This window comes from Apium graveolens, chromosome 5, assembly GCF_009905375.1.
Source record: "Apium graveolens cultivar Ventura chromosome 5, ASM990537v1, whole genome shotgun sequence".
Classification (NCBI taxonomy): Eukaryota; Viridiplantae; Streptophyta; class Magnoliopsida; order Apiales; family Apiaceae; genus Apium; species Apium graveolens.
The window spans coordinates 13,914,325-13,937,637 of NC_133651.1; the positions used below are offsets into that span (position 1 = coordinate 13,914,325).

General features: G+C 34.3%; 2 protein-coding genes across 7 annotated transcripts; both read left to right on the forward strand.

Annotated features, from left to right (window-relative positions):
• The first annotated feature begins 10,274 nt into the window (after positions 1–10,274).
• LOC141723453 (2-hydroxyacyl-CoA lyase) lies at positions 10,275–15,197 on the forward strand. 6 transcript variants are annotated; one of them, XR_012576284.1, is made up of 4 exons: positions 10,275–11,903; positions 14,179–14,494; positions 14,812–14,975; positions 15,080–15,197. XR_012576284.1 is itself a non-coding variant. In XM_074525264.1 (3 exons), exons 1-2 carry the CDS (start codon positions 10,500–10,502, stop codon positions 14,491–14,493), a joined length of 1,719 nt encoding a protein of 572 aa, XP_074381365.1. In that variant the 5' UTR covers positions 10,275–10,499; the 3' UTR covers position 14,494; positions 14,812–15,197. The 6 variants fall into 6 exon arrangements, 4 of the variants coding, with proteins under 4 accessions (XP_074381365.1, XP_074381368.1, XP_074381366.1 ...); XR_012576285.1 differs by having other exon boundaries at positions 14,878–14,975; XM_074525264.1 differs by having other exon boundaries at positions 14,812–15,197.
• A 3,692-nt stretch (positions 15,198–18,889) lies between these two features.
• On the forward strand, positions 18,890–22,003 carry LOC141661451 (protein DETOXIFICATION 3-like). Its single transcript, XM_074468463.1, has 7 exons — positions 18,890–19,362; positions 19,988–20,532; positions 20,653–20,739; positions 20,831–20,887; positions 21,008–21,246; positions 21,369–21,574; positions 21,664–22,003. The coding sequence occupies exons 1-7, from the start codon at positions 19,102–19,104 to the stop codon at positions 21,745–21,747; spliced, it is 1,479 nt and encodes a 492-aa protein (XP_074324564.1). The 5' UTR covers positions 18,890–19,101; the 3' UTR covers positions 21,748–22,003.
• Positions 22,004–23,313: the final 1,310 nt, after the last annotated feature.

The following is a 23,313-nucleotide window of genomic DNA, read 5'->3' on the forward strand; positions in this document are numbered from 1 at the left end:
TTGGGAAGGTCCCTGTTGGTTGTCCTGTGTTTGTACTTCCACAGAGACAGGAGCCATAGTTGTACTAGATTCAATATTTGACCTCATTTCAGGCACAGGGTAATGGTAAGTCTTAAACCTGTCCATCATGAATGGAGTAATTTTGAGACTTACAGTTACCTTGTTCTTTGTAGTAAGTGAGCCAAATATAATTTTGGACACTTGCTTTCAATTGCCTATTTTTGTGCTATCTATACCATTAAGTAAATGAATGTATGATACTTTATGATTTAAACTAGACAGGGTAAATCTATGAAAGAAAATTTCCTTATCTCTTGCAGCTAGGGGCATTGTGAGCCTGATGGCAAGTTCTTCCAAGATCAATAGACTAACATTCAAGTGTCTGTTGTGGGCTATGGAGAACACCAGCTTCTGCACCACACTTGATATGTTGTCATATCCTGTCTTTTTGCTGGTGAAGACCCTCAATAGAGAATCAAACAGGAAGGACCATTCTTTCCTTGGGTTTGTTCTATTCAGACTTGCTAGGTCGATTCTTCCACCATAGTTAATAAAATCCATGAACTCGGCTAGCTCATCCTGTGTTGGCACCTCCGCCAGATTTTCAGTTGGAAGACCCAAAGCTGCATTCACATCTAACACATTGAACTCAATTTATTGGCCTCCAATTGAATAAGTCACCACTATAGATACAGAATTATCATGCATAATTATCCTTACTACAGTTGTTGTCCAAAACTCATGCAAGACATCCAAGTACAGGATTGGGTTAGCAGTTAAAGCACCCGCAAGATATGATTCAGACAAAAACTTGACAAACCCCTTGAAAGAATTAGGGGCCTGATTAGCATCAGTAAAAGCAAGGTATTTAGTTCCATTATTTGGGATATCAGCTCTAACATTGTTGAGTACCATTGTTGTTGAGTAAGAAAAATGAACTCAATGGTACCAAAAATCTAATATTGTCAGCTAATTATTTTTCAGTTGGAACAAAAATGAACTCAATGGTACCATTACAGCATGTTCTCTAATAAAATGGTTCCTTACATAAATGTGCTTTGTTCTAGAATAATTAACTGGATTAGCCACAATAAATATAGCACTTGTATTGTCACACATAATTGGAATTTTGTGTAACGCTAGGCCATAATCCATTAGTTGATTTCTAATCTAAAGCACTTGAACACAACAACTTCCAGCAGCTATGTATTCAGCCTCAGTTGTGGAAGTTGACACAGATTGTTGTTTCTTGCTATACCAGGATACAAGTCTTTGTCCAAGAAACTGACAGCTTCTACTAGTGCTATTTTTGTCAACCCTGCATCCAGCAAAATCTGTATCTTTGTATCCAACGGTTTCAAAACCAGTTCCCTTAGGATACCATAGTCCCAAGTTTGGAGTCCCCTTCAAGTATCTGAAAATCCTCTTCACAGTAATCAATGTGATTCCTTTGGATTGGCTTGAAATCTTGCACACAGACATGTAGCAAACATGATGTCTTGTCTACTTTCAGTTAAGTACATCAAAGATCCAATCATTCCTCTATAGCTTGAGATATCTACACTCTTGCCCTTTTTATCTTCATCCAACTTTGTAGCTGTAGACATAGGTGTAGATGCAGGTGAACAATCAACCATGCCAAACTTTTTCAATAAATCCTTGACATACTTGGTTAGGCTGATGAAGATTCCATCACTTCTTTGACTGACTTGAAGTCCAAGAAAGTAACTCAATTCCCCCATCATACTCATTTCATATTCACTCTGCATAAGCTTGGAGAATCTTTGACAAAAAATTTCATTTGTAGAACCAAAGATAATATCATCCACCTAAATCTGAACTAGGATCATATCATCACCATGCTTCTTGTCTATTATTCCTCTAGTGAATCTATGTTTGATTAAAAAAATTGACAGTGTGTCATACCAAGCTCTAGGTGATTTTTTTAGTCCACAGAGAGCCTTGAGTAACTTGTATATAAAATTTGGAAATTCTGGATCTTCAAAACCACGTGGATGTTGCAAATAAACTTCTTATTCCAACTCACCATTAAGGAATGCACACTTCACATCCATTTGATACACCTTGAAGTTGGAGTGTGCAACAAATGCAAGAAAGATCCTTATTGCTTCAAGTCTTGCAACTGGAACAAAGGTCTCATCATAATCAATTACTTCCTCCTGTGAGTAGCCATTTACAGCCAACCTTGCTTTATTTCTGGTAACAATTCCATTTTCATCTATTTTGTTCCTGAACACCCATTTTGTTCCAATTATACTCTTGTTCTTTGGTGCAAGAACCAATTTCCAAACTTTGTTCCTTTCAAACTGATTTAGCTCTTCTTGCATAGCAGATATCCAATCAGGATCAAATAGAGCTTCTTCAGTTTTCTTTGTCTCAACTTGTGAAAGAAAACATACCTGAAGGCATTCATTTTCAGTTGCACTTCTAGTCCTCACTCCAGCATTGGGATCACCAATAATTGCATCTGCTTTGTGACTTCTATCCCATTTCCTTGTGTGAGTTTGCTGACTTGTGTTTTCTGCTTCTTCTTCATTATTGGTATGACTTCCAGAGCTTTCTTCTCTTTCTCCCCCTGAGTTTGTGCTGTCAAATTCAGATGTTTGAGGTGAGATTCCATTCATATGATTCACTTGATCAGTAGACTCTTCATCAATTCTGTGGTTTGTGTTGACTTCAGCTTCATCATCATAATCACTATCAATGTTGAGATTTTCAAACTTTAGGGCTTCAGCTTCATTTTCACTAAGGCATTCCAAGCCTGGACATTTTTCATCATCAAAAGTAACATCTGTGCTTTCCATAATCTTCTTCTGTTCAATCACATAGACTTTGTATGCATTTCTCTCCAATGAATATCCTAGAAAAATTGCCTCAAAAACTTTAGAGTCAAATTTTCCCACATATTCAGAGTTGTCCTTCAAAACATAGCACTTGCTTCCAAACACATGAAGATGCTTCACATAAGGCTTTCTTTTAGACAAGATTGAGTAGGGTGACTTGCCAAGATTCTTGTTAATGAGATATTTGTTTTGAGTGTAGCATGCAGTGTTCACAGCTTCTTCCCAAAAACTTGTTGGCAACTTTGAGTCTTGCAGCATTGTTCTAGCAGCCTCTACCAGTGTTTAATTCTTTCTATCAACTACCCCATTTTGCTGAGGTGTTCTAGCAGTTGATAATTCTTGAACAATGCCCTTGTCTTTTCAGAATTCAGTATCACTCCTCAATCTTTTTACACAATTCTGATCTTCCGCCTGCTTCTCAATCTTCTTGATGTGCTCAATTATGATGTGTGGAGTCTCATCTTTGGAGTGCACAAATTCTACCCATGTGTATCTTGAGTAGTCATCCACCATCACAAGTGCATATCTCTTTCTTGAAATTGACAAGACATTAACTGGTTCAAATAAGTCCATGTGAATAAGTTGCAAATGTGCAATTATAGAATTCACATTTTTACTCTTGTGACTTGATCTTTTCATTTTTCCCTTTTGACAAGCATCACAGACTTCATCTTGAGCAAACTCTAGATTAGGCATGTCTCTTACTAACTCCTTTTTTATCAGAGTTTTGATTGCCTTGAAATTCAAGTGAGATAGCCTCTTATGTCATAGCTTGTTTTGCTCTATAGATGCCTTGGTGTAGAAGCAACAAATTCCATCCTCATTTGCTGAGTCCAAGTCTGCAACAAATAAGCTTCCTTTTCTTGCTCCTTTCAGAGTAACTTCAACAGTCTTTTTGCTGATAAAAATGCATTCTCCTTTATCAAATGAGACCTTGAATCCTTTTTCTGAAAATTGACTAACACTAAGAAGATTCACTTCAAGACCAGCTACCAGTGCTACATCTTCAATGAAAACATTTTCAGAAATCAATTTACAATATCCCATTGTGAAACCTTTATTGTTGTCTTCAAAAGTCACTAATGGGCCAGCCTTCTCCTCAAACTGTGATAGCATGGCCATATCACCTGTCATATGTCTTGAGCATCCACTGTCTATGATCCATATGACTTTCTTCTCTTTTCCCTGCGCACAATGAAGATTAAGTGTGTTTAGCAACCCAAGTAGTGTTGGGTACTTTCTTCTTGTTAACAGAATGAGCAGAACTAGAATGAGTTGTTTCAGAAAGAATAATGTTCATTGACTGTTGTGCATTTTATCTTTTTGATGTAGACCCAATTTTTACTTCTTTGAGATCTACTCTCAGCTTGTGGCAACTTTTCATCACTTTCAAGTTGCAAGGGATGCAATCAAACTGGTCACAAAATGAGTAGGGATCATTTGCATTTGCTTCATTGTACTTGCATGCTCCTTCTACTGGCTTGCTAACAACCTTTTAACAAAGGTGAGTTAGATGATTCACAGAGTCACATCTTTGGCATTATTTTCTTGGAGCATCTTCTATAAATGCAAAGTTGTTACTTTTGTTTATCCCAATCTTCCCATTTCTATTCTTCTTCTTCTTTCTTGCATCTTCAGTTTTTACTTCCTTGACAGGTGTCTTGGAATCTTGGTTGACCATGGGCTTCTTTTCAACTTTGGAAGATGGAGTTGTTTCTGCATTTTTCTTTACATTGTCTTCATCAACAATTTCTTGCTTTATGATCAACTCTTCTTCACTGAAGTCTACTTCACATGCCTTGAACATAGGTGAACCAACCTTTCTCAGCATAGCTGTGACATCTTCATTTTCAGTTGCTTTTCCTTTACCACCTACAATTTTCTTGTTGCTATTCAAGGCATCATAATCAAGGCCAATAGCTATGTTAGCGCATGGCTTGTTCTTCTCATGATACCGACCAACCAACTCAGATGCATTCCTAAAAGACTTCAACTTTACTTCATTCTTTTCCAGTTTCTCCCTCAACACAGCTTCAATTTCAGCAGCACACTTCAGCTTGTTTTTCAGATATTCATTTTTTTGCTTGACTGACTCAAGCTCCACAAGCCGTAGATCCAACTTTTGTTTCTCACTCTCAAGTTTCTCATTGGCTTTTGTTAGCCTACTGACTTCCTCAGTAGCTGCTACCAAGCTAGTGTATATATGGAACATCTTTACACTCATCTTTTCCACAGTCTCCTTATATTGACTAGCATTTAAATCAATAGTGGTTAGAGTTGGTACCTTTTATTTTGAAATGGATGCTTCTCCATGCTCAAAAGCCATTAGTGCATAGTTTCCAACTTCTTCATCCTCATCATCATTATCAGTATCATCCCAACTCTTTCCTTCTGTAATATAGGCTTTTCCAGACTGTTTCTTCAAGAGAGATTCATACTTTGCTTCCAATTCCAAGTAAGCTTTATCCTTCTTCACCTTTTTGGGCTTTCTGCATTCAGTAACAAAGTGACCCCACTCATCACAGTTGAAGCACCTTATCTTTGATCTATCCACATATCCTATTTTGTAGCCACCTTTGTTAGCTGAATTGTACTGAGCTTTTGGTTTTCAATTATTACTGTTGGAAGATTGTCATTTGCCTTTGAAAAACCTTGACTTCTTGACTCTTATGTTAGAAAATTTCCTAGCCAAGTAAGCCATGGATTAATCCATTTCATCTAGCTCATCCAAGGTGTAATATTCATCTTCCTCCAGCTCCAATACAACTTGCTTCTGAGGTCCTTTGTTCTTTTATTCCATAGCTTGAACAACAGGAACTTGATCATCTTGCTCATCTTCACTTTCTTCTTTGTCATTCACAATCAAAGCACTGGAACCATCAACAATATGTCCATGATGTGCTTTTAATGACTTCCTTTGCAGCATCTCAAGTTCATAAGTTTTCAAGATTCCATAAAAAACTTCCAAAGTCATTCTGCTTAGATCTCTTCCTTCTCTAATATCTGATATTTTCTGTTCAAGATGGTCATAAAGAGCTAGTAGAAACTTTAAGTTAACCTCCCCAGCTTCATAATATTTATCATGTAGCTGCAAGTCATTTATCAATTTATTGAACCTCTCAAAAACTTCAGTAATTCCTTCTTTTGGTTTAGCCATAAACCCCTCATACTGAGAAATCAGAATCCTCCTTTGGTTTGACCTAACTTCCTCTATTCCTTCACACATGATCTCTATATTCTCCCAGATCTGTTTGACTGTGTCATAGTTGACAATGTTATTGTACATTACATTGTCAAGAGACTCTATTAAAATTAGCTGCAAGCCACTATCCAGAGAGACTTTTTCCTTTTCAGGTTAAGTGTATTATGAAGGATCTTTAGGAGTATAATGTGCTGGAATGACCATGTCTCCATATGTAGATTACTCAACTCTTACCATGAGAGTGAAAAGCCCAATCTTGAGGATCTGAATATATAGTGGGTTGGTCATCCTTATGAACAACATCATTTTCTTTTTCCATATTGTGTAGTTAGATCTGTCAAAGGTAGGGATTTTGATACTGCTGAGCTTTTGTGTATTCATTCTTCCAAGATCTTTAATCTGTCTGCTTTCAGATTTTGCTCTGATACCACTTGTTAGGTAATGAATACAACACAGGGGTGGTGAATGTGTTTTGGATTATTTTTAATCTTTTTAAACTATTATGGATGTGGTGAACAAAGTAATCTAAGTTATAGAGATAAAGTATTTCAACAGAAATAATAAAACATGCACATGAACACACTATCTTCAAAACTCACTTAATTTTATATTAAAATCAAGTATGTCTTGCTATAATTTCTAGGTTCTTTGTTGATAAAGAACTCAACTTCTTTATTTAGAGAGTTACAAGATTTTTAGATTATTTGTTACCACTTAAAACAAAGCATCCAGTGTTTACTTTATTGAACAGTAAACATATATTTTACACATCATGCAATAACATGTACTAAACCCTACTTTAAGTTAACTAAAACTTTCTATTTCTGGTTTAGTGTATCTTTGCAAATCGTGCATGTCTGTGGATTTACTTTGTCAGTTAACCTTGGCCTTTGATCTTGTACTCTTCAAGCCGCTTTTTGTAGACTTTTCAAATCAGTAATTGATTTGTTTGTTGATTGATAATCTTAGATCTTTAACTGGTATGCATTTTGTACTTTGAGTTGTACATCGAGATCTCCAGTTTGAACTATAGAGAACTGACATCTCGATAAGTATAATGACTTATCGAGATCTCTTAGTTCTGTACAAGTGTTTTGACTTATCGAGGTCTCTGAGTTCTCAAATGTGAACTTGACTTATCGAGATCTCTGAGTTCTAGAATATGAACTTGACTTGTCGAGGTCTCCAAGTCTTTGCATGTAGAATTAACTTCTCGATATCTCTAATCTTCATATCTTTATTTTAGCTATCGATATCTATGAGTTCTCTAATACATAAATGACTTGTCGATATCTTCAATCTTCATATCTTCATTTTGGCTTGTCGATATCTCTGAGACTTCTCTATAAGCTGTTTCTTGACTTCTCGATAAGTCATTCTGGAGTTCTCGAATGACTTCTCTATAAGGCTTAATCTGTGACTTGTAGATTTCTTGACTTAGAATGTTTTTCTCAAAACAGATTTATTCAACTCCAAACTTCTTCACAATGTCTTTGTGGCATGATCTTCATGATCTTCTTCCAGAGTTTATTCTTAGGCTTGAGACTGTTTACAGAAAAATACTTCAGTCTAATCTATTCACATTTTTACAAACTTAAGTGATAAAATACAAAGAGCAAACTTAGATTATCATACAACTTACTTAGGGCTGTCAATTTGACTTAGTCTTATTATAGTACAAGCATGTTTTTGTACAACAATATATATATCCAATAATATATAGTGTCTTACAACGTTTAGCTTGCGCGTCCACGATCACTAGTTAACACGGTCATCTTCTTATTAATTTGTTTCAAATTCATGCTTTTGATATTATGTTAAGTAATTTGTTTTAAAAATTTATGATTTATCTTTTAAATTCATGTATTCAAGATATATAATGAATATTTTTTAATTAATTTTTAAAATTTAAAATTTATATGTTAACCTATACTAAAAAATAACATCTTTATAATAATTTTTTTATCGGTCCCAACAATATTACTGTATAGAGGCTTTACTGTATATATAATCGCTAGCCTATATGTATGTGATTCTATTTTTAGTAAATTTTTTAAAAATATAGGAATTCGTTGAATTCAATTTTTGTAAAAAGGTTTAAAACAAATTTTTAAACTTGAAAAATGATTAATAAATAAGCTAATAATTTGTTAATATATTATGTTTAAATTTATATTTAAGTTTAATTTGTTAAAATTAACTCCATAAATAATCCAATAATTATATTTAAAATTAAATAAAATGTCTCAGTATTAAAAGACACTCACATATTATATGTATTTTTAAAAACGTATGTTGCAATTTGGTGTAGTGGTATATAGATGTATTGGTGAATGAGTAGACCCGGGTTCAATCCCTATTGAAGACATTTTTTTAAATATAGTAAATACACAAGTAAATTTATCATTTCACGAGAATAAAATGTCTCATTAATTTTATAGCAATGTTGAGATATCATTTATTCGTCAGTTTGACTCGATTTGGGTTAAGTTGAATGAGTTGTTAAAAAATTTATATTTATGATAAGAGGCTACCGTGCAAACATATGATTCCAAAAATAAAATCACGTTAGGTGTCATTTGAACATTTTTGAGATATTTTTCGGGTGCATATAGCGTTACTATATATTAAGCTGTTAGAGTTATTCGTAGTAAAATATGTTTTCTACTGACAAAAGTAAAAATAATTTTTAAGGGTCTATTGCATTTATATGTTTCAAAATTTTTTAAGAGAGAAAAAGAGGTTGTAGGAGAGCTCTTGGTTCGTTTTCTTTTCAGTTTTTAAAAGACGTAATGGTGAGTGACCTGAATGAAAATTTCTTTAGTTTGATGACCAGATTCAAGTTTTGAGTCAGTTGAATGATCAAAATGGCGCTTCATCTGACTGTACATGCCACAATGAATTTGTTTAAGCCATCATCAAGTTTAATCGGCATTCCGTCAAGTTTTTAACTGAAATATGTATGAACTGAATGAAAATATTAAAGAGTAAAATGATGTGACCGAAAGTTTTTTAAGAGTGAATAAGCCAACCGCAGCCAAAACACTATTTAACCTGGCTAGAACAGAAAATTTAGGAGTCATCAAATTGGTGAGTTTTAATATATTAAAAGAAAAACTGAATTTTGAAATGGGAAAGATAAATTTAATATAAAATTATATTATCTAAATTATTACTCAATAAAAGTATACATGAGATGATAGTATTAAAATTTGATTTTTAATTCTTCGCTTAATCCCTCCCCCAGTGAAGCCGTGAAGAGCTGGACGATTAATCCCTGGAATTAGGGGTGTACACAGATCGGGTTGGGCAGGTTGGGAGAATTTAGCAACCCAACCCAATTAGTTCGGGTTTTCAAAATTTCAAACCAACCCAAACCATTTAAATTTGTAACCCAAACCAATTTGTATTGTTCGGTTTGGTTCGGTTTGGATCGGTTTGATCGGTTTATTAAATATACAAAATTAATATAAAAATTTATAATAAAACATAAGGTTTCAAAGTTTAAAACACTTGAAAATAGTTCAAAACAATATTACAATCCTCCATATTAAATAGTCTTAAGCATCTAATTTTCGACATCAAAAGTACTAATAATATTGCTTACGCTTTAAATATTAGAATGAATCATAAATGCAAAAAATATAACACTAATCAAACATCTATTGTTGTTACGAAATGAACTATGAACACGGAGGTTATAAGTTACATTTAGAGTTAGAGATATATGGATCTATGTAAATGGCCTAAACATAATTTTGGATTAACTTATTAGCATGTACATATATATTTTAATCGGGTTGGGTTAGATTGGTTTAAAATTATCGAAAACCATATCCAAACTAATTAAATCGGGTTGACATTTTTTCAACCCAACTATATATCGGGTTGAAAAAAATCGGTTTGGTTCGGCCGAAATAGGGTCGGTTCGGCCGAAATAGGGTCGGTTCGGTTTGGATTGGTCGGGTTGGCCAAACCGTGTACACCCCTACCTGGAATAAACACCAAAATGATAATCCTGGTCACCAAACAAACCCCACCGTCCAAGATATTTTTACTACAAAAACAAAAGTTGTAAATATTCAAGAAACTTCGACATCGAAGCAATCAAATTCGATAAACCCTATCAACAATCAACAACACATGATAAGGGTAAATCAATTTATAGAAACAATAAAGTGTTGTTGTCAAATAAAAAAAAAATGCAGTTGGTTAGTTATTTCAGAGGATAACAAAAACAACACACTTGTTGTACAGTAACAGACCAGCTGGTGTTATGTAGGGGCAAGGGCATCACTTTTCGAGTTTCGTCGTAACAAATTTTGATTCTTCAATTCTCTCTTATTCATCATCTGGACAGGCTCTTTCCCTTCACTATAAAATCTCCCTTTATAATCTCTCTCTCTCTCTCTCTCGTTCTTGATTAATCAAAAATGGCTCAATCTGATGAAAAGACTTCATCTTTAATCGATTGCAACCAACTAGTAGCAAAATCTCTCTCACGCGCCGGCATCGATCGCATGTTCGGCGTCGTCGGAATTCCGGTCACTTCACTCGCCAATCGTGCTTTAGCTATCGGAATTCGTTTCATCGCTTTTCACAACGAACAATCCGCCGGTTACGCCGCGTCAGCTTACGGTTACCTCACCGGCCGTCCGGGAGTTCTTCTCACCGTCTCCGGTCCCGGTTGTGTTCACGGACTCGCTGGAATGTCAAACGCCGCCGCTAATTGCTGGCCTATGGTGATGATCTCCGGTTCGTGTGATCAAAACGACGTCGGAAGAGGGGACTTTCAGGAGCTTGATCAGGTGGCTGCGGTTAAACCCTTTTCGAAATTATCGATAAAAGTTAAGGATGTTAGAGAAATACCCGGGTCGGTTTTTCGGGTTCTTGATCGGGCCGGGTCGGGTCGACCCGGTGGATGTTACTTGGATATTCCAGCTGATGTGCTTCATCAGAGTTTGAGTGAGTCAGAAGCTGATGAGTTGTTGGATGCTGCTGAGAAATTAGTCAGTGAGGAGGTAATTGAGGAGGTTAAGAGTTCTGATATTTCGAAAGCTGTTGAGTTGTTGAGGAAAGCTGAGAGGCCTTTGATTGTGTTTGGTAAAGGGGCTGCTATATCGAAAGCGGAAGGTGTGTTGAAGAAGCTTGTGGAAGCTACTGGGATTCCTTTTTTGCCTACTCCTATGGGAAAGGGTTTGTTACCGGATACTCATGAGCTTGCTGCTACTGCTGCTAGGTCGCTTGCGATTGGGAAATGTGATGTTGCGCTTGTCGTTGGTGCACGACTTAATTGGTTGTTGCATTTTGGGGAGCCTCCTAAGTGGGATAAGGATGTGAAGTTTATACTTGTTGATATTTGTAAGGAAGAGATTGAGCTGAGGAAACCGGCTTTGGGATTAGTTGGTGATGCTAAGAGGGTATTGGAGATTCTTAGCAAGGAGATTAAGGACGATCCTTTTTGTTTGGGAAAGTCGCATCCTTGGATTGAAGGGATTTCGAAGAAGGCTAAAGATAATGTCGCAAAAATGGAGGTTCAGCTGGCAAAGGACGTGGTACCATTTAATTTTATGACACCTATGAGGATTATTAGGGATGCAATTCTCGGGGTTGGGAGTCCTGCCCCGATATTGGTTTCTGAAGGGGCAAATACCATGGATGTTGGTCGTGGTGTATTGATTCAGACGGAGCCAAGGACTAGGCTTGATGCAGGGACTTGGGGAACTATGGGGGTTGGTCTTGGTTATTGCATTGCCGCAGCAGTAGCTTCACCTGATCGGCTTGTGGTTGCAGTTGAAGGGGATTCTGGATTTGGATTCAGTGCCATGGAAGTTGAGGTTTGTTTCCTTTCGTCAAAGTATTACAATTTAATAATAATTGTATCTACCTTATAACTGGTGCATTATTTTCATTGACCTTGCAATATATCACTGCTGCTCATACTGAAATCTTATCTTGCGAATCCCAGACCGTAGCCTATTTACCGCACAATTTACAGAGATAAAACTCGCAAATGACACAAAACAAGCTGAATATGACACCTTCATTAAAAGGGTTATTCACCTTTTAGCCCTAAAAGTATATACACATAAATCCTTAATGTATAAAAACTATGTACATCCTCACCCTTAATGTTTGTCAAATATACCCAATGGCCCCATTTTCCGTTCTTGTACCACAAATACCCTTATGTCAGCATACTCATTTTCTCTCATTCAATTCCTCCATTTAATTTGTCTCGTCTCAGTTTTTGCGATTCGGTTTCAATTTCTTTGTTTTCAGGCCAAGATGAAAATTTATGTGTATATTACTCATATATTATCTGTTTTATCCTCCCAAATAGTAGCTATTCTAGTGTCAGTTATATAGATTTCTCAAAAAAAAATGTAGCCCATTGATTGTATCTAGGAAAAATATATTTTTTATTGATCCATTAACTGACTCGTAAGTCTTAATACCAGTAATTTGAATTGTTATTCGCCTCATTTTTTCATATAAATACACTAGCTTTCAGTAAATAAATAGGAAGTCCTACATGGTTGTTTGGGGGAAAAGATATGGTGTAATTATCATTTAAATAATTAAATTAAGTCTAGGTAGAGAACATTAAGTGCCCGTTTGGGAAATCTTAAAATAAGTAACTTATGACTTAAATAAATCGAATAAGTGACGATAAGTGATAAGTTGATAAATGCTTATAAGTTATACAAGTGTTTGGCTAATTTAACTTATAAGTCAGAATTTTTTTTATTTAAATAAACTAAAATAAATAATTTTTAAATATAATTATCTTAATTCTTGAATTTTAAGTTAGGTTAACATTTTAAAAAATATTTTTAAAAACTAAAGTTAATAAACAAAACAAAAAATCAAAATAAGTTGAGAAAAAGTACGCCATTGCTAACATTGAACTTATCAGCTTATAAGTTGTAAATTCAACTTATAAGTTGGGTAGACAAACACTCATCGATAAGTTGTTGCGGGCTTATAAGTTATTAAGCCCACTTAATAGATTTCCCGAACACGCCCTAAGTTTTCTAAATCTAGTAATAATTCGGATTTACTGGTCTATTATATTCTTGTTTTTTAATTTTAAATTTTAAAAACTAGTACTAGTTGGAAATTTTTGTTTAAGTTACATATTGTCGGGGAAAAATAGGAAAGGGGACGATGTGTATATTTGACAAACATCGAGTAAATATACTTATATTTTATTTTTACAGGGTTTATATGTACAAAGATGAATAGTTTAATGGCTAAATTGTAAATAACTTTTATTAAAATTTTGTTCCTTTAAGCTTATAAAGTCATGTAATATTTTAACAAATTTTAGACCGACTCAAAATTGACCTAATTCGAACATGATATTGCCATCCCACTGACACTAGAGCATCAAAAGAAGTAAATTACTTTAGGTGTCCAGCAATAAATTATGGATTCTTTATTAAATATCTGTATAACCATTATGTTTCAATTAAAACTCAGTGCTAAAGATAATACATCTAATTCTACTTTGCTTGGCAAAATATATCATACTACAAAAGCTTGGTGATTATAAATATGACTATTATAGATAAAAGAAACAAGTTACTGAAAGATATCGAGGAAGTATAAAAGACTTTTACGGTCGATCAAACACACAGAGACCACTAACCTAATATTTCCAGCAACAGAAGAAAGGAAAATAGTATTGATAGCAGTCATCGGAGTACTTAGATATCTTAAATAATGGTCAGTTTCTACTGGAATGATCATCATTGTTAGTAGATTGCTCTTTTCAATTTATATCTTTTCAATTTATATAGAACTTGGATATGTGATGATATTTACCTTTTTTATGCTACTTTCTAAACTTTATCCCAAGATTTACCACGATACATTGAACTTCAGAAGAATATTACTTATTATCTTTAGCCACCTCCCTTATCTCTCTCCTATCTTAGATAGTTTTCTGCTACTTAGATTATTTCGTAGTACTTGGCAGCTGCTAGGTATATTTTTTGTACAGTTACATCGTACTAGTTCCATTGACTATTTTCTTCTTTTCATTACCTATTAATATAATTAGTTTATGCAAGCTAAAATAATGAAATGTGTTGTACACTTGTGCAGACTCTGGTTCGATATCAATTACCTGTAGTCGTGATAGTCTTTAACAATGGTGGTGTATACGGTGGTGATCGGAGAAACCCTGAGGAGATCACTGGGCCTTTTAAAGATGATCCAGCTCCCACTTCTTTTGTACCTGGTGCTGCATATCATGTTTTAATTGAAGCTTTTGGGGGGAAAGGTTATCTGGTTGGGACACCTGATGAACTTAAATCAGCCCTTACTGAATCTTTTTCTGCACGGAAGCCTGCTGTCATAAATGTCACTATTGATCCATATGCAGGTGCAGAGAGTGGCAGGCTGCAACACAAAAACTGAGGTATGTTGCACGGCAATTAGGGAGTGTGACGCTGTATTGTTAGTTAGCTTGTTTTCAAAATGGGCTTCTGTGCCCCACTTCTGAGATATTATAAGTACATTATGTTGAATATGTTTTGTAGTTAACTAGTAAGTGGAGGGATCCGCATGTTTTCATAAAAGTGATAAACTATACCAAGTGTCATCTTTACCAATTCTAGATGTATGATTGGCATAAGCATCTGAATTACTATTTTTCTATTGTATACTTAACTATGTTGTCCTTTTTAACGAGATACATGTAATTTTGTCCATCCTATTTGTTGTTCTGGCTAACAGTAGATGAGGGTTTGATCACTGATCAGACAGGAAAATAATTAGTTTGCAAGGCCCATTTTTGTTCAGCTATGGAATTATGGAGATACAATGCGTTGGGTACAACCTGCCAGTCGGACAAAGACGTTTCTTCAGATGATTAGAGTTTATTCCAAAATTTCTCTCTGGTAAAGTAAATATCCTAGCTTCTTAAATATGAATATGTTGTGATCAAATATGGGGTTATATGTAATAAGTTGACATTCTATGCTTTTTATTTCCCAAATAATAGGGAAGGTGGAGTTGCGATAGACTTGTGTAGACATTCATGTACCTACTATGTCATTAGGACGATAAGAGGAGTTTACACTATGTTACAGTAATGGATACCCTGAAAATTATTTGATGTACTTACTCCTAGTGCCAAGTTTTGTTGAGGTCTCCAGTAAGCTAAGAATGTCATATTTTTTAGTTCTCATGCAGGCAAATGCAGTTGCAATATCAGATCTCTGTATTATAGTATTATTACTCATGAATGAAGTAAACTTTAAGTCATCGATGCGGCAAAATTAACGGCGTTTCACAGGTAATGATGCCAAATGAAGAATTAAAATATTAGTTTGTGTATATTTTATGTCATTAGTTAGGATTAGATTTAATGTTACTTGGTTTAATATTATATAAAATACTAGCATATAACTCGTACGATGTACGAACTGATTATAACAGTTGTAATTTTATTATTTTTTTATTAAAATAAATTATAAAAATAACAATTAAATATTATTAAGATTAACAAAATTAAAATATTTATTTTGTTTGTATTGTTTTATTGAATGATTCAAAATTTAAATAATTAAAATTTTAAAAAAATGCTTTGTTGCGCCGGTGCAAAGCGGATAAGAAAGTGAGAGTTTTGAATAACACTGATGTACGTGGATGATTTGGTATTATTTTTTTAATATTATTTTTTTAATTTTTTCTTGATTTTTTTTATTTTAGAATTTAAATTGCTAAATTTAATTTTAGAGGCGTTTGGTTCCTTACAAAGAGGTAAGAAAGAAGTTATGTGCGGTTAGAAATTAAGTTGGATAATATTCATAAAGTTTGTAATTATATTGTATACATAATTTAATTTTTTAATTAAATTATATTTGTTTAAACTTTATTTTTTTGGAAGATGTTAATATACTTTTTTAGGAAGGGGTTAACCAACTGACCAAACGAAATCATGTTTCGCTTATAATAATATAGTATAGATAAGAATATTCTAGATTATCATAGAAAATAAGAAAGGATTTGTTTTCTTTATTAGAAGATTACTTGATCACTAAGTTTAGGGTTTTACTATTATGTATATAAGCTTATGTAATCTTTAATTATAAGGATAGAATTGATTGATTATTATTGAATTGAGAATTATTTCTCTCTCTCTCGTTATGAGTTGTGATCTTAACAAACCTCTCTTCTGCGGTTCAAAAATCCGGTTGTGATTCTTTTTTGGTTGGATTACCTTTATGCGTGAATGTTCTGCAGTCAATTCATAAATATCTATCCTTTAACTTGTTTTTATACATGTCCTGCATCAAAATGGTATCAAGAGCCACTGTTTATCAAACACCTTCCTTACGGAAAAAGAAAAAAAAATCTACCGGCAGTCCAAGCAGCCACTAGAAACTGCCCAGCAGGCGCCTACAACCACCATCAAGCCACCAACAGCCCCTGAATATTCCAAAACTTGCAAAACATCCCTTGAATTCTTATTTTGACATAATGGTTACTGCTAGCGAAGTAAACAATCGGTTTAGGACGTATCTTGAACAAAAAACCTGAATTTAAGAAATCTGGAGAATAAAGGGTCCTGTTCCCTGAGAATCATGTGTCAGGGAACAATTAACGAACACACCGCTTCCTATTGATCCAACAGTTAGGATTTAAAAAAATTGTCCTTTTCGCGCATAATATCCGTGAAAAGCAAAAAAAAATCGGCCTTTCCGCGTATAATATCCGCGGAACGAGTAATTACTTTTTTACCCTGAATTCCCTTCCCTTCTGCGTATAATAAACGCGGAAGTCCTGGGAAACAAATTAAACGGGTTCAGACGACCCATTTAGCAGTTTATTGATAGAATTTCTAAAATTGTTCTTTCTAAAATCACACACCACATTTCTCAAATGTTGGGCACGAAAACCTCCTTGCCGCTCCTCCATGTAATTTTTCAAATATATTTATTTGTTGTCTAGGTTGGATGCCCAAAACATTAAAGCTCTTGATTAAATTCTGTTCGGCGGCGGTTAAATGTTACTCCCTTCTAATCAAACTCATCTTAGACGGCGACACAATTGCGGAAGACTTATTTTTCGCGGATATTATGCGCGGAAATGCTAATTTTTTTAATCCTGACCGTTGGATATGGCCAGGGGATGATGTGTTACGGAGTGATGTGTTGGATAAACTCCCCTAACACATGATTGTCAACTAACATAGGAGCTAACATAGGACCTGAGAACAAACTTGATGATTTGGGTTTGCAAATGTAAGATGTACGAGCAACATTGAAATAAATTATAGATAAACTTGACATACAACATAATCCTTCACATGTACGACCTCCATCTCTGTTATGTTGAAAGTAATGTGAAACTTGAAGTTGTTAATGGGGAAAAAGTTCAAGAGAGCATATTCAACCACACGTTAATATTAAGTAAAATAGTGATCGTATCTTAATTTTCGAAGAAAATCCAGATGTTGATATTCTTGAAATTTAAGGTTGTTAAAAGTGAATAAGTTGCAAAACCACGAGAACAACATCGTCAAGGTGAAATATGTTAATTTTCTAGGCCTTGACAATATATTGGCAACGATTAACACTTGTGCGTGTTGTTTTTGAAGATCTTACTTACAGAGTTGGAATTAAATGTCTTAATGATAAGTCTTCACTTTGTTCATTCACTCTCAAATATTATAAAATTCGAGGACGGGTTTTTTCAAAAGTGAGGAGAATGATGTCAAACGAATAATTAAAATATTAGTTTGTCTATATTTTATGACATCAGTTAGTATTAGATTTAATATTATTTGGTTTAATATTATAATATATATAGAAATATTCTAGATTATGATAGAAAATAAGAAAAGATTTGTTTACTTTATTGAAAAAATGTTATTTGATCACAAAATTTAGGGTTTTACTCTTATGATATAAGGATAAAATTGATTGATTATTATTGAATTGAGAATTATTTTTTTCTCTTGTTACGAGTTGCGATCTTAACAAACCTCTATTTGTGCGGTTGAGAAATTTTATGGTTGTGATTTTTCTTTTGTTGGATCGTCTTTAGGCGTGAATTTTAATCCACAAATATTTGTTCTTTAACTTGTTTTTTATACCTGCTGCCCTGCATCAGATAACACCCATTTTTACTACGAGGATCACTTTAAATATGTTATTCTGGTCAAATATTATTAATTTTTTTAAAAAAATATCAAAGACCCGAATTAAGTACGAGTAATGCTACATAACCTCAAACTGATCTTGAAAATATTCTCAAAAGAGTAACACATTATCTATCTTTGTATTTACGAAAGAATAGCCAATAATATGATGAGATAACTCAATATGCGAAAAACAATTTTGAAAATTATAACATCTCTCGTTAAGGATTTATAGCAACAAACTTTTGATTTTAAATAAGGGAACAACGCATAGATGAAAAGGCCGTTATACATTAGAAAAATTGAAAATAATAAACAGGTGGAGATAATTTAGTATATCTTGCTCTTGAAAACTAAACTCGATTTGTCGCAGAAGATATGAATTGACCCCTGCAGTGTCCATTTGTAAACCAGTGGGGTTAAACAAGTAGCCCCCCTGTACAGTGGATGTCTTTAAAGTTGCGGGATTCATGCATTAATGACATTATTAAAACTTTGACCATATTTTTATAACGGGATTTACTTCCTTGTAAGCATGCACGTGCATTTTAAAAATCTGAACAATTTGAATATCATGCCTTGTTTCCAATTATTATATTGGCAAACCACTCTTTATACAACAGTATTCTAATTCACAAAACAACAATTAGGAGATCATATGCTTTGATTAACGGAGTTGATTCATGCATAAATCGTCTACACTACGGTGCTTGACAGAAATATTGTTTTTTTTTTATAACGCCATGACTATTGACTAGTGCCATGCTGCCCTAGGACCACCCCTAGGCAGTTATATTAGGACAGGGAACTTGAGGCTTGTAGATTAGATATCAAGCAGATATTCTTCTGCAGAGTGATCAATTACAGATAAGGAAAATATGGTTATGCCGGTGAGAGACGTGGATGCAGAGTTATCAGAGAAGGATGAGATTACGGACTGGAGGAAGAAGACATTGTTGAAATATGGTGAGGAGTTAAAGAAAACGAGTCGCATTGCAGCGCCGATGGTTGCAGTTTCAGTGCTGCAGTACCTCCTTCAAGTTATATCTGTGATGATGGTTGGTCATGTAAATCAGCTTACACTTGCTAGCGTCGCCATTGCTACCTCTTTGACTAATGTCACCGGCTTCAGTCTTCTGGTAAGTTGTCTAGCTCTTCTTCTAGTTCTTGTCTTTCAGTACATTTTTAATTTTTCTTATGGTATGAAAAGTCTTTTAAAAAATTTAAATTTCCTTAGTATGACACTACACACATGTTAGGCATTTCCCCTCATTTCTTGTTGTCTTTGGTATAATTTTTTTACTTGCACTAGACAAATGTATTTGTATTTTTCACGTACAGTATGATATGAACACATCATACATTACTCAGGAAAGACCTCAAGCTGTTCATAGAATGACATAATATGACATAAAATACTTGTTTCTGTCTCCTGCTAAATCTATAAATCTAATGACATATAAGTTATTACCTCCGTGCAACATGGCAAGACAAAGAAAAGATGTAAAGTATATAAGATGAAAGAAGAAAGACTAAAAGCTTATCAATAATGTAAAAGATAGCGCTGTATCAATAATGCAAACAAAAAAGATAGCATTCCGGTAGCAAGTTACTAGCTTAAGGTTATCTATAAAAAGAGCCTCACTGTAGTACAAAAATCATCATTTTGCTATAAAAATTTTAGTATCTAATGAAATTTAAGTTATTATTGACTAGCAACCAATTAGGATTCTGACAATGTAACATTTGTACGATGTTAAACAGTCAGGACTGGTTGGTGGACTGGAAACTTTATGCGGCCAAGCTTATGGAGCAAGGCAATATCATAAAGTTGGTGTATATACTTGCAGTGCCATAATATCTCTGCTTCTAGTTTGCCTACCAATATGTGTATTCTGGATTTTTATGGACAAATTCTTGATTTTAATCGGCCAAGATCATTCAGTCTCAGTTGAAGCCCGCAAGTATGCCATTTGGGTGATCCCTGCATTATTTGGTGGTGCAATTCTTAAGCCAGTAGTTAGATATCTGCAGTCTCAGAGTTTGACTCGACCCCTGCTCGCAAGTTCTTTCGCTGTTTTATGTTTTCATGTTTCTCTGTGTTGGGCTTTGATATTCAAGTTCAAGCTCGGAACTGTTGGTGCAGCTGTAGCATTTAGTATGTCCACTTGGTTGTATCTAGTTTTGCTAGTGTTATATATAAAATACTCGGCCTCTTGTGAGACCACCCGCATTTCTTTCACCAGTGAGGCCTTCCTTGTTATCGGGCAATTCTTCCGGTTCGCTGTCCCATCTGCAGTAATGGTCTGGTAAATATTCTACTATTTCTCTTCTTATATAATCAAGAAGACTAAAATGTTAATATAATTTTTTTTTGTATTAACTAACAAAAATTGTTGTCTGTATTATGACAATGCTTCATTATATAGTCTGAAATGGTGGTCGCTTGAGGTTCTTGTTTTGCTATCTGGCGTTTTGCCTAATCCAAAGCTTGAAACTTCAGTTCTTTCAATATGGTATGCATCCTTCTTTTTAATTATTATCATGATATTATACTGTAGTATGCTACCAAATCAGCCTAACCTTCTACCACCAATTGTTGGTCAGCCTAACAATATCGACATTGCACTTCACTGTACCATATGGAATAGGGGCTGCAGCAAGGTACGTTCTGTTAAAATTTTCTGAATTTATTTACTTAATAACTTAAAAAATCATTGCCAGATCATCTTGCACAATTTGTTTTGGATGCTTTCATATTAGAGTACTTACTATATTATGCAGTACTCGTGTTTCGAATGAACTAGGAGCTGGAAATCCACAGGCAGCTAGAGTGGCTGTATGGACTGTGATATTTCTTGCAGCCGTGGAGGCAGTAATAGTAAGCACAACACTCTTCTTCTGCCGCAATGTTTTGGGGCATGCTTACAGCAATGACAAGGCAGTTGTGAGTTATATTGCTGTGATGACTCCCCTAATATGTCTGTCTGTCATCACTGACAGCATACAAGCTGTTATTTCTGGTTAGTCACCGACACCCCTTAGAATTTTTACAAGTGCATATACCCAATTCATAAGTACATAAAAATTGTGACTGCTACTTTGAAGACATGATACTAACTGATAAAATGGTATGCATGATCAGGTATTGCTAGGGGGAGTGGCTGGCAACATATTGGAGCATATGTGAACATTGGTGCATTTTATCTGTTTGGTATTCCTATAGCTGTGGTTTTGGGCTTCACCAAACATATGAATGCAAAAGGGCTTTGGATTGGAATAGTGGTTGGGTCAGTTATACAGTCCACTGTCCTGTTTCTGGTAACAAGCTTCACAAACTGGCAAAAGCAGGTCTAAATTTTACTATGACTATCTAAGCTAGAATTGAACTCTCAATCTATTAATCAGGATTCTAAATCTCTATAATCTAAAATTTTCAGGCAACGAAGGCAAAGGAGAGGATGTCTAAAGTAGGATCCGCAGTTGAGAACGAAGAGGAGAGCACCAGAAATGATCATCAGTAGTAGTTAGTTGTATGCCTTAGATATGCTACGTGCTAGAATATAATATAAGATCCATCTATGATCTTCCTTTAACATCTTAAGGTTTTAGAGCGACGGATTACTCAAGTGAACTGCACTTGTAAAATGTTGCTCCATTGGTAGCTCATTAGTCCCCTTGTATGTACAGTTTTCGAACACTCCGTTCCATTTGTCACAAATGCGAGATGCCCAATAATAAATAAAGTATAGAAAAAAAAAGTGATGAGTAAATGTGAGCAACTCTGCAATTCAAAGAAACTTGCATACTACATTATAAACCACAGTCTTCACCCGTGTGTGTCCTTGATCCTGTTACAATGCTACAAACCTAACACCTTGTGTAAATACTATTGTGCCCTTATAACATAGTTCCAGCTAACTGGTTTGTCTGTATATTGCAGTACAAGCTACAATTCTGAACATAAATTTCATTTTGTGCCAAACAGAAACTCAGAAGAAATCTGTATAATTAAGGTTTCTTTTCTTTTAAGATCAAAGTTTAACAATTGATGGTCCAGCATTTATGAATATCAGGGAGATATTTTATGGTGTATTCAGACTTTTTTCTACAATATGTTACCACCTCTTGTTACATGTCATGCTGCATGCTGAATTATGAGTAGCTATAATATTTGTTTCAGAAAATTTAGGGTGATATTGTTAAACTATAAAACAAATGCTAATGATTCTCAATAAAATGAAAGCCAAGTAGATGGGATGTGTATATATTGCCTTGTCAATTCACTGTGTCATCTGTCCATCTATTCGTTCCATTTTAAACTCTACAAGCCGTGCACGGGAAATGATAATACTATTACCAGTATTTACTTCTGCCATCTGTTAATAAGATTTTCTGTGTATTATTGGATTTGCCTTTCTAGAACCAAATTTTGATAATCACTTTTCTGTTTATTATTGGGGGTTAAATATCAAAATGATCATAAATCAATTTAATTATTAAACTTATCTGGGGTATCATTTGAATTATTAAATTTAAAATAAGAGTCAAGTTTTATTGAGACTTTGGAGACTATGAAGACCACTTATATTTTGCAACTAAAATCTTGCATAAAAACATTGCAAAACGTATTATTTTGCTAATAATGTTCTACAAAAATCATTATTTTATTCAAAATCTTGAATATCATATATGTATTGTAGGCATGGTTGTAAAAATCGGTAATCGGTACTAATCGATTTAGATACCGATTAGGGATTAATCGGCAAGTCGGGGATTAATCGGAGGGATTAATCGGAACAAAAATCGGATATATTTAAATATTTTAATAATATTTAATATATTTACCTTATTTATTATGAATTATGTAATTCAAAAATAATTTATAAATATTAATCGAATTTCAAAAAATAGATCGGCTAAATATTTTTTAAGGATTAATTGGGGATTAATCGGGGATTTTTAGAACACTGACCGTAGGTAGGTAGAACATCACAAAAAGATATATGTACAGTAGGTAGGTAGAACATCACAAAAAAATTTATATTACTAAACATGTTTGTAGTTTGCAGAACATTTGTTAAGCATAA

Coding starts and splice junctions, on each gene's coding strand:
- LOC141661451 (XM_074468463.1), top strand. CDS start 19,102: ATGGTTATGCCGGTGAGAGACGTGGATGCAGAGTTATCAGAGAAGGAT. Junction 20,533..20,652: donor CCATCTGCAGTAATGGTCTG/GTAAATATTCTA, acceptor TTCATTATATAG/TCTGAAATGGTGGTCGCTTG. Junction 20,740..20,830: donor ACTTCAGTTCTTTCAATATG/GTATGCATCCTT, acceptor ATTGTTGGTCAG/CCTAACAATATCGACATTGC.
- LOC141723453 (XM_074525264.1), top strand. CDS start 10,500: ATGGCTCAATCTGATGAAAAGACTTCATCTTTAATCGATTGCAACCAA. Junction 11,904..14,178: donor TCAGTGCCATGGAAGTTGAG/GTTTGTTTCCTT, acceptor ACACTTGTGCAG/ACTCTGGTTCGATATCAATT.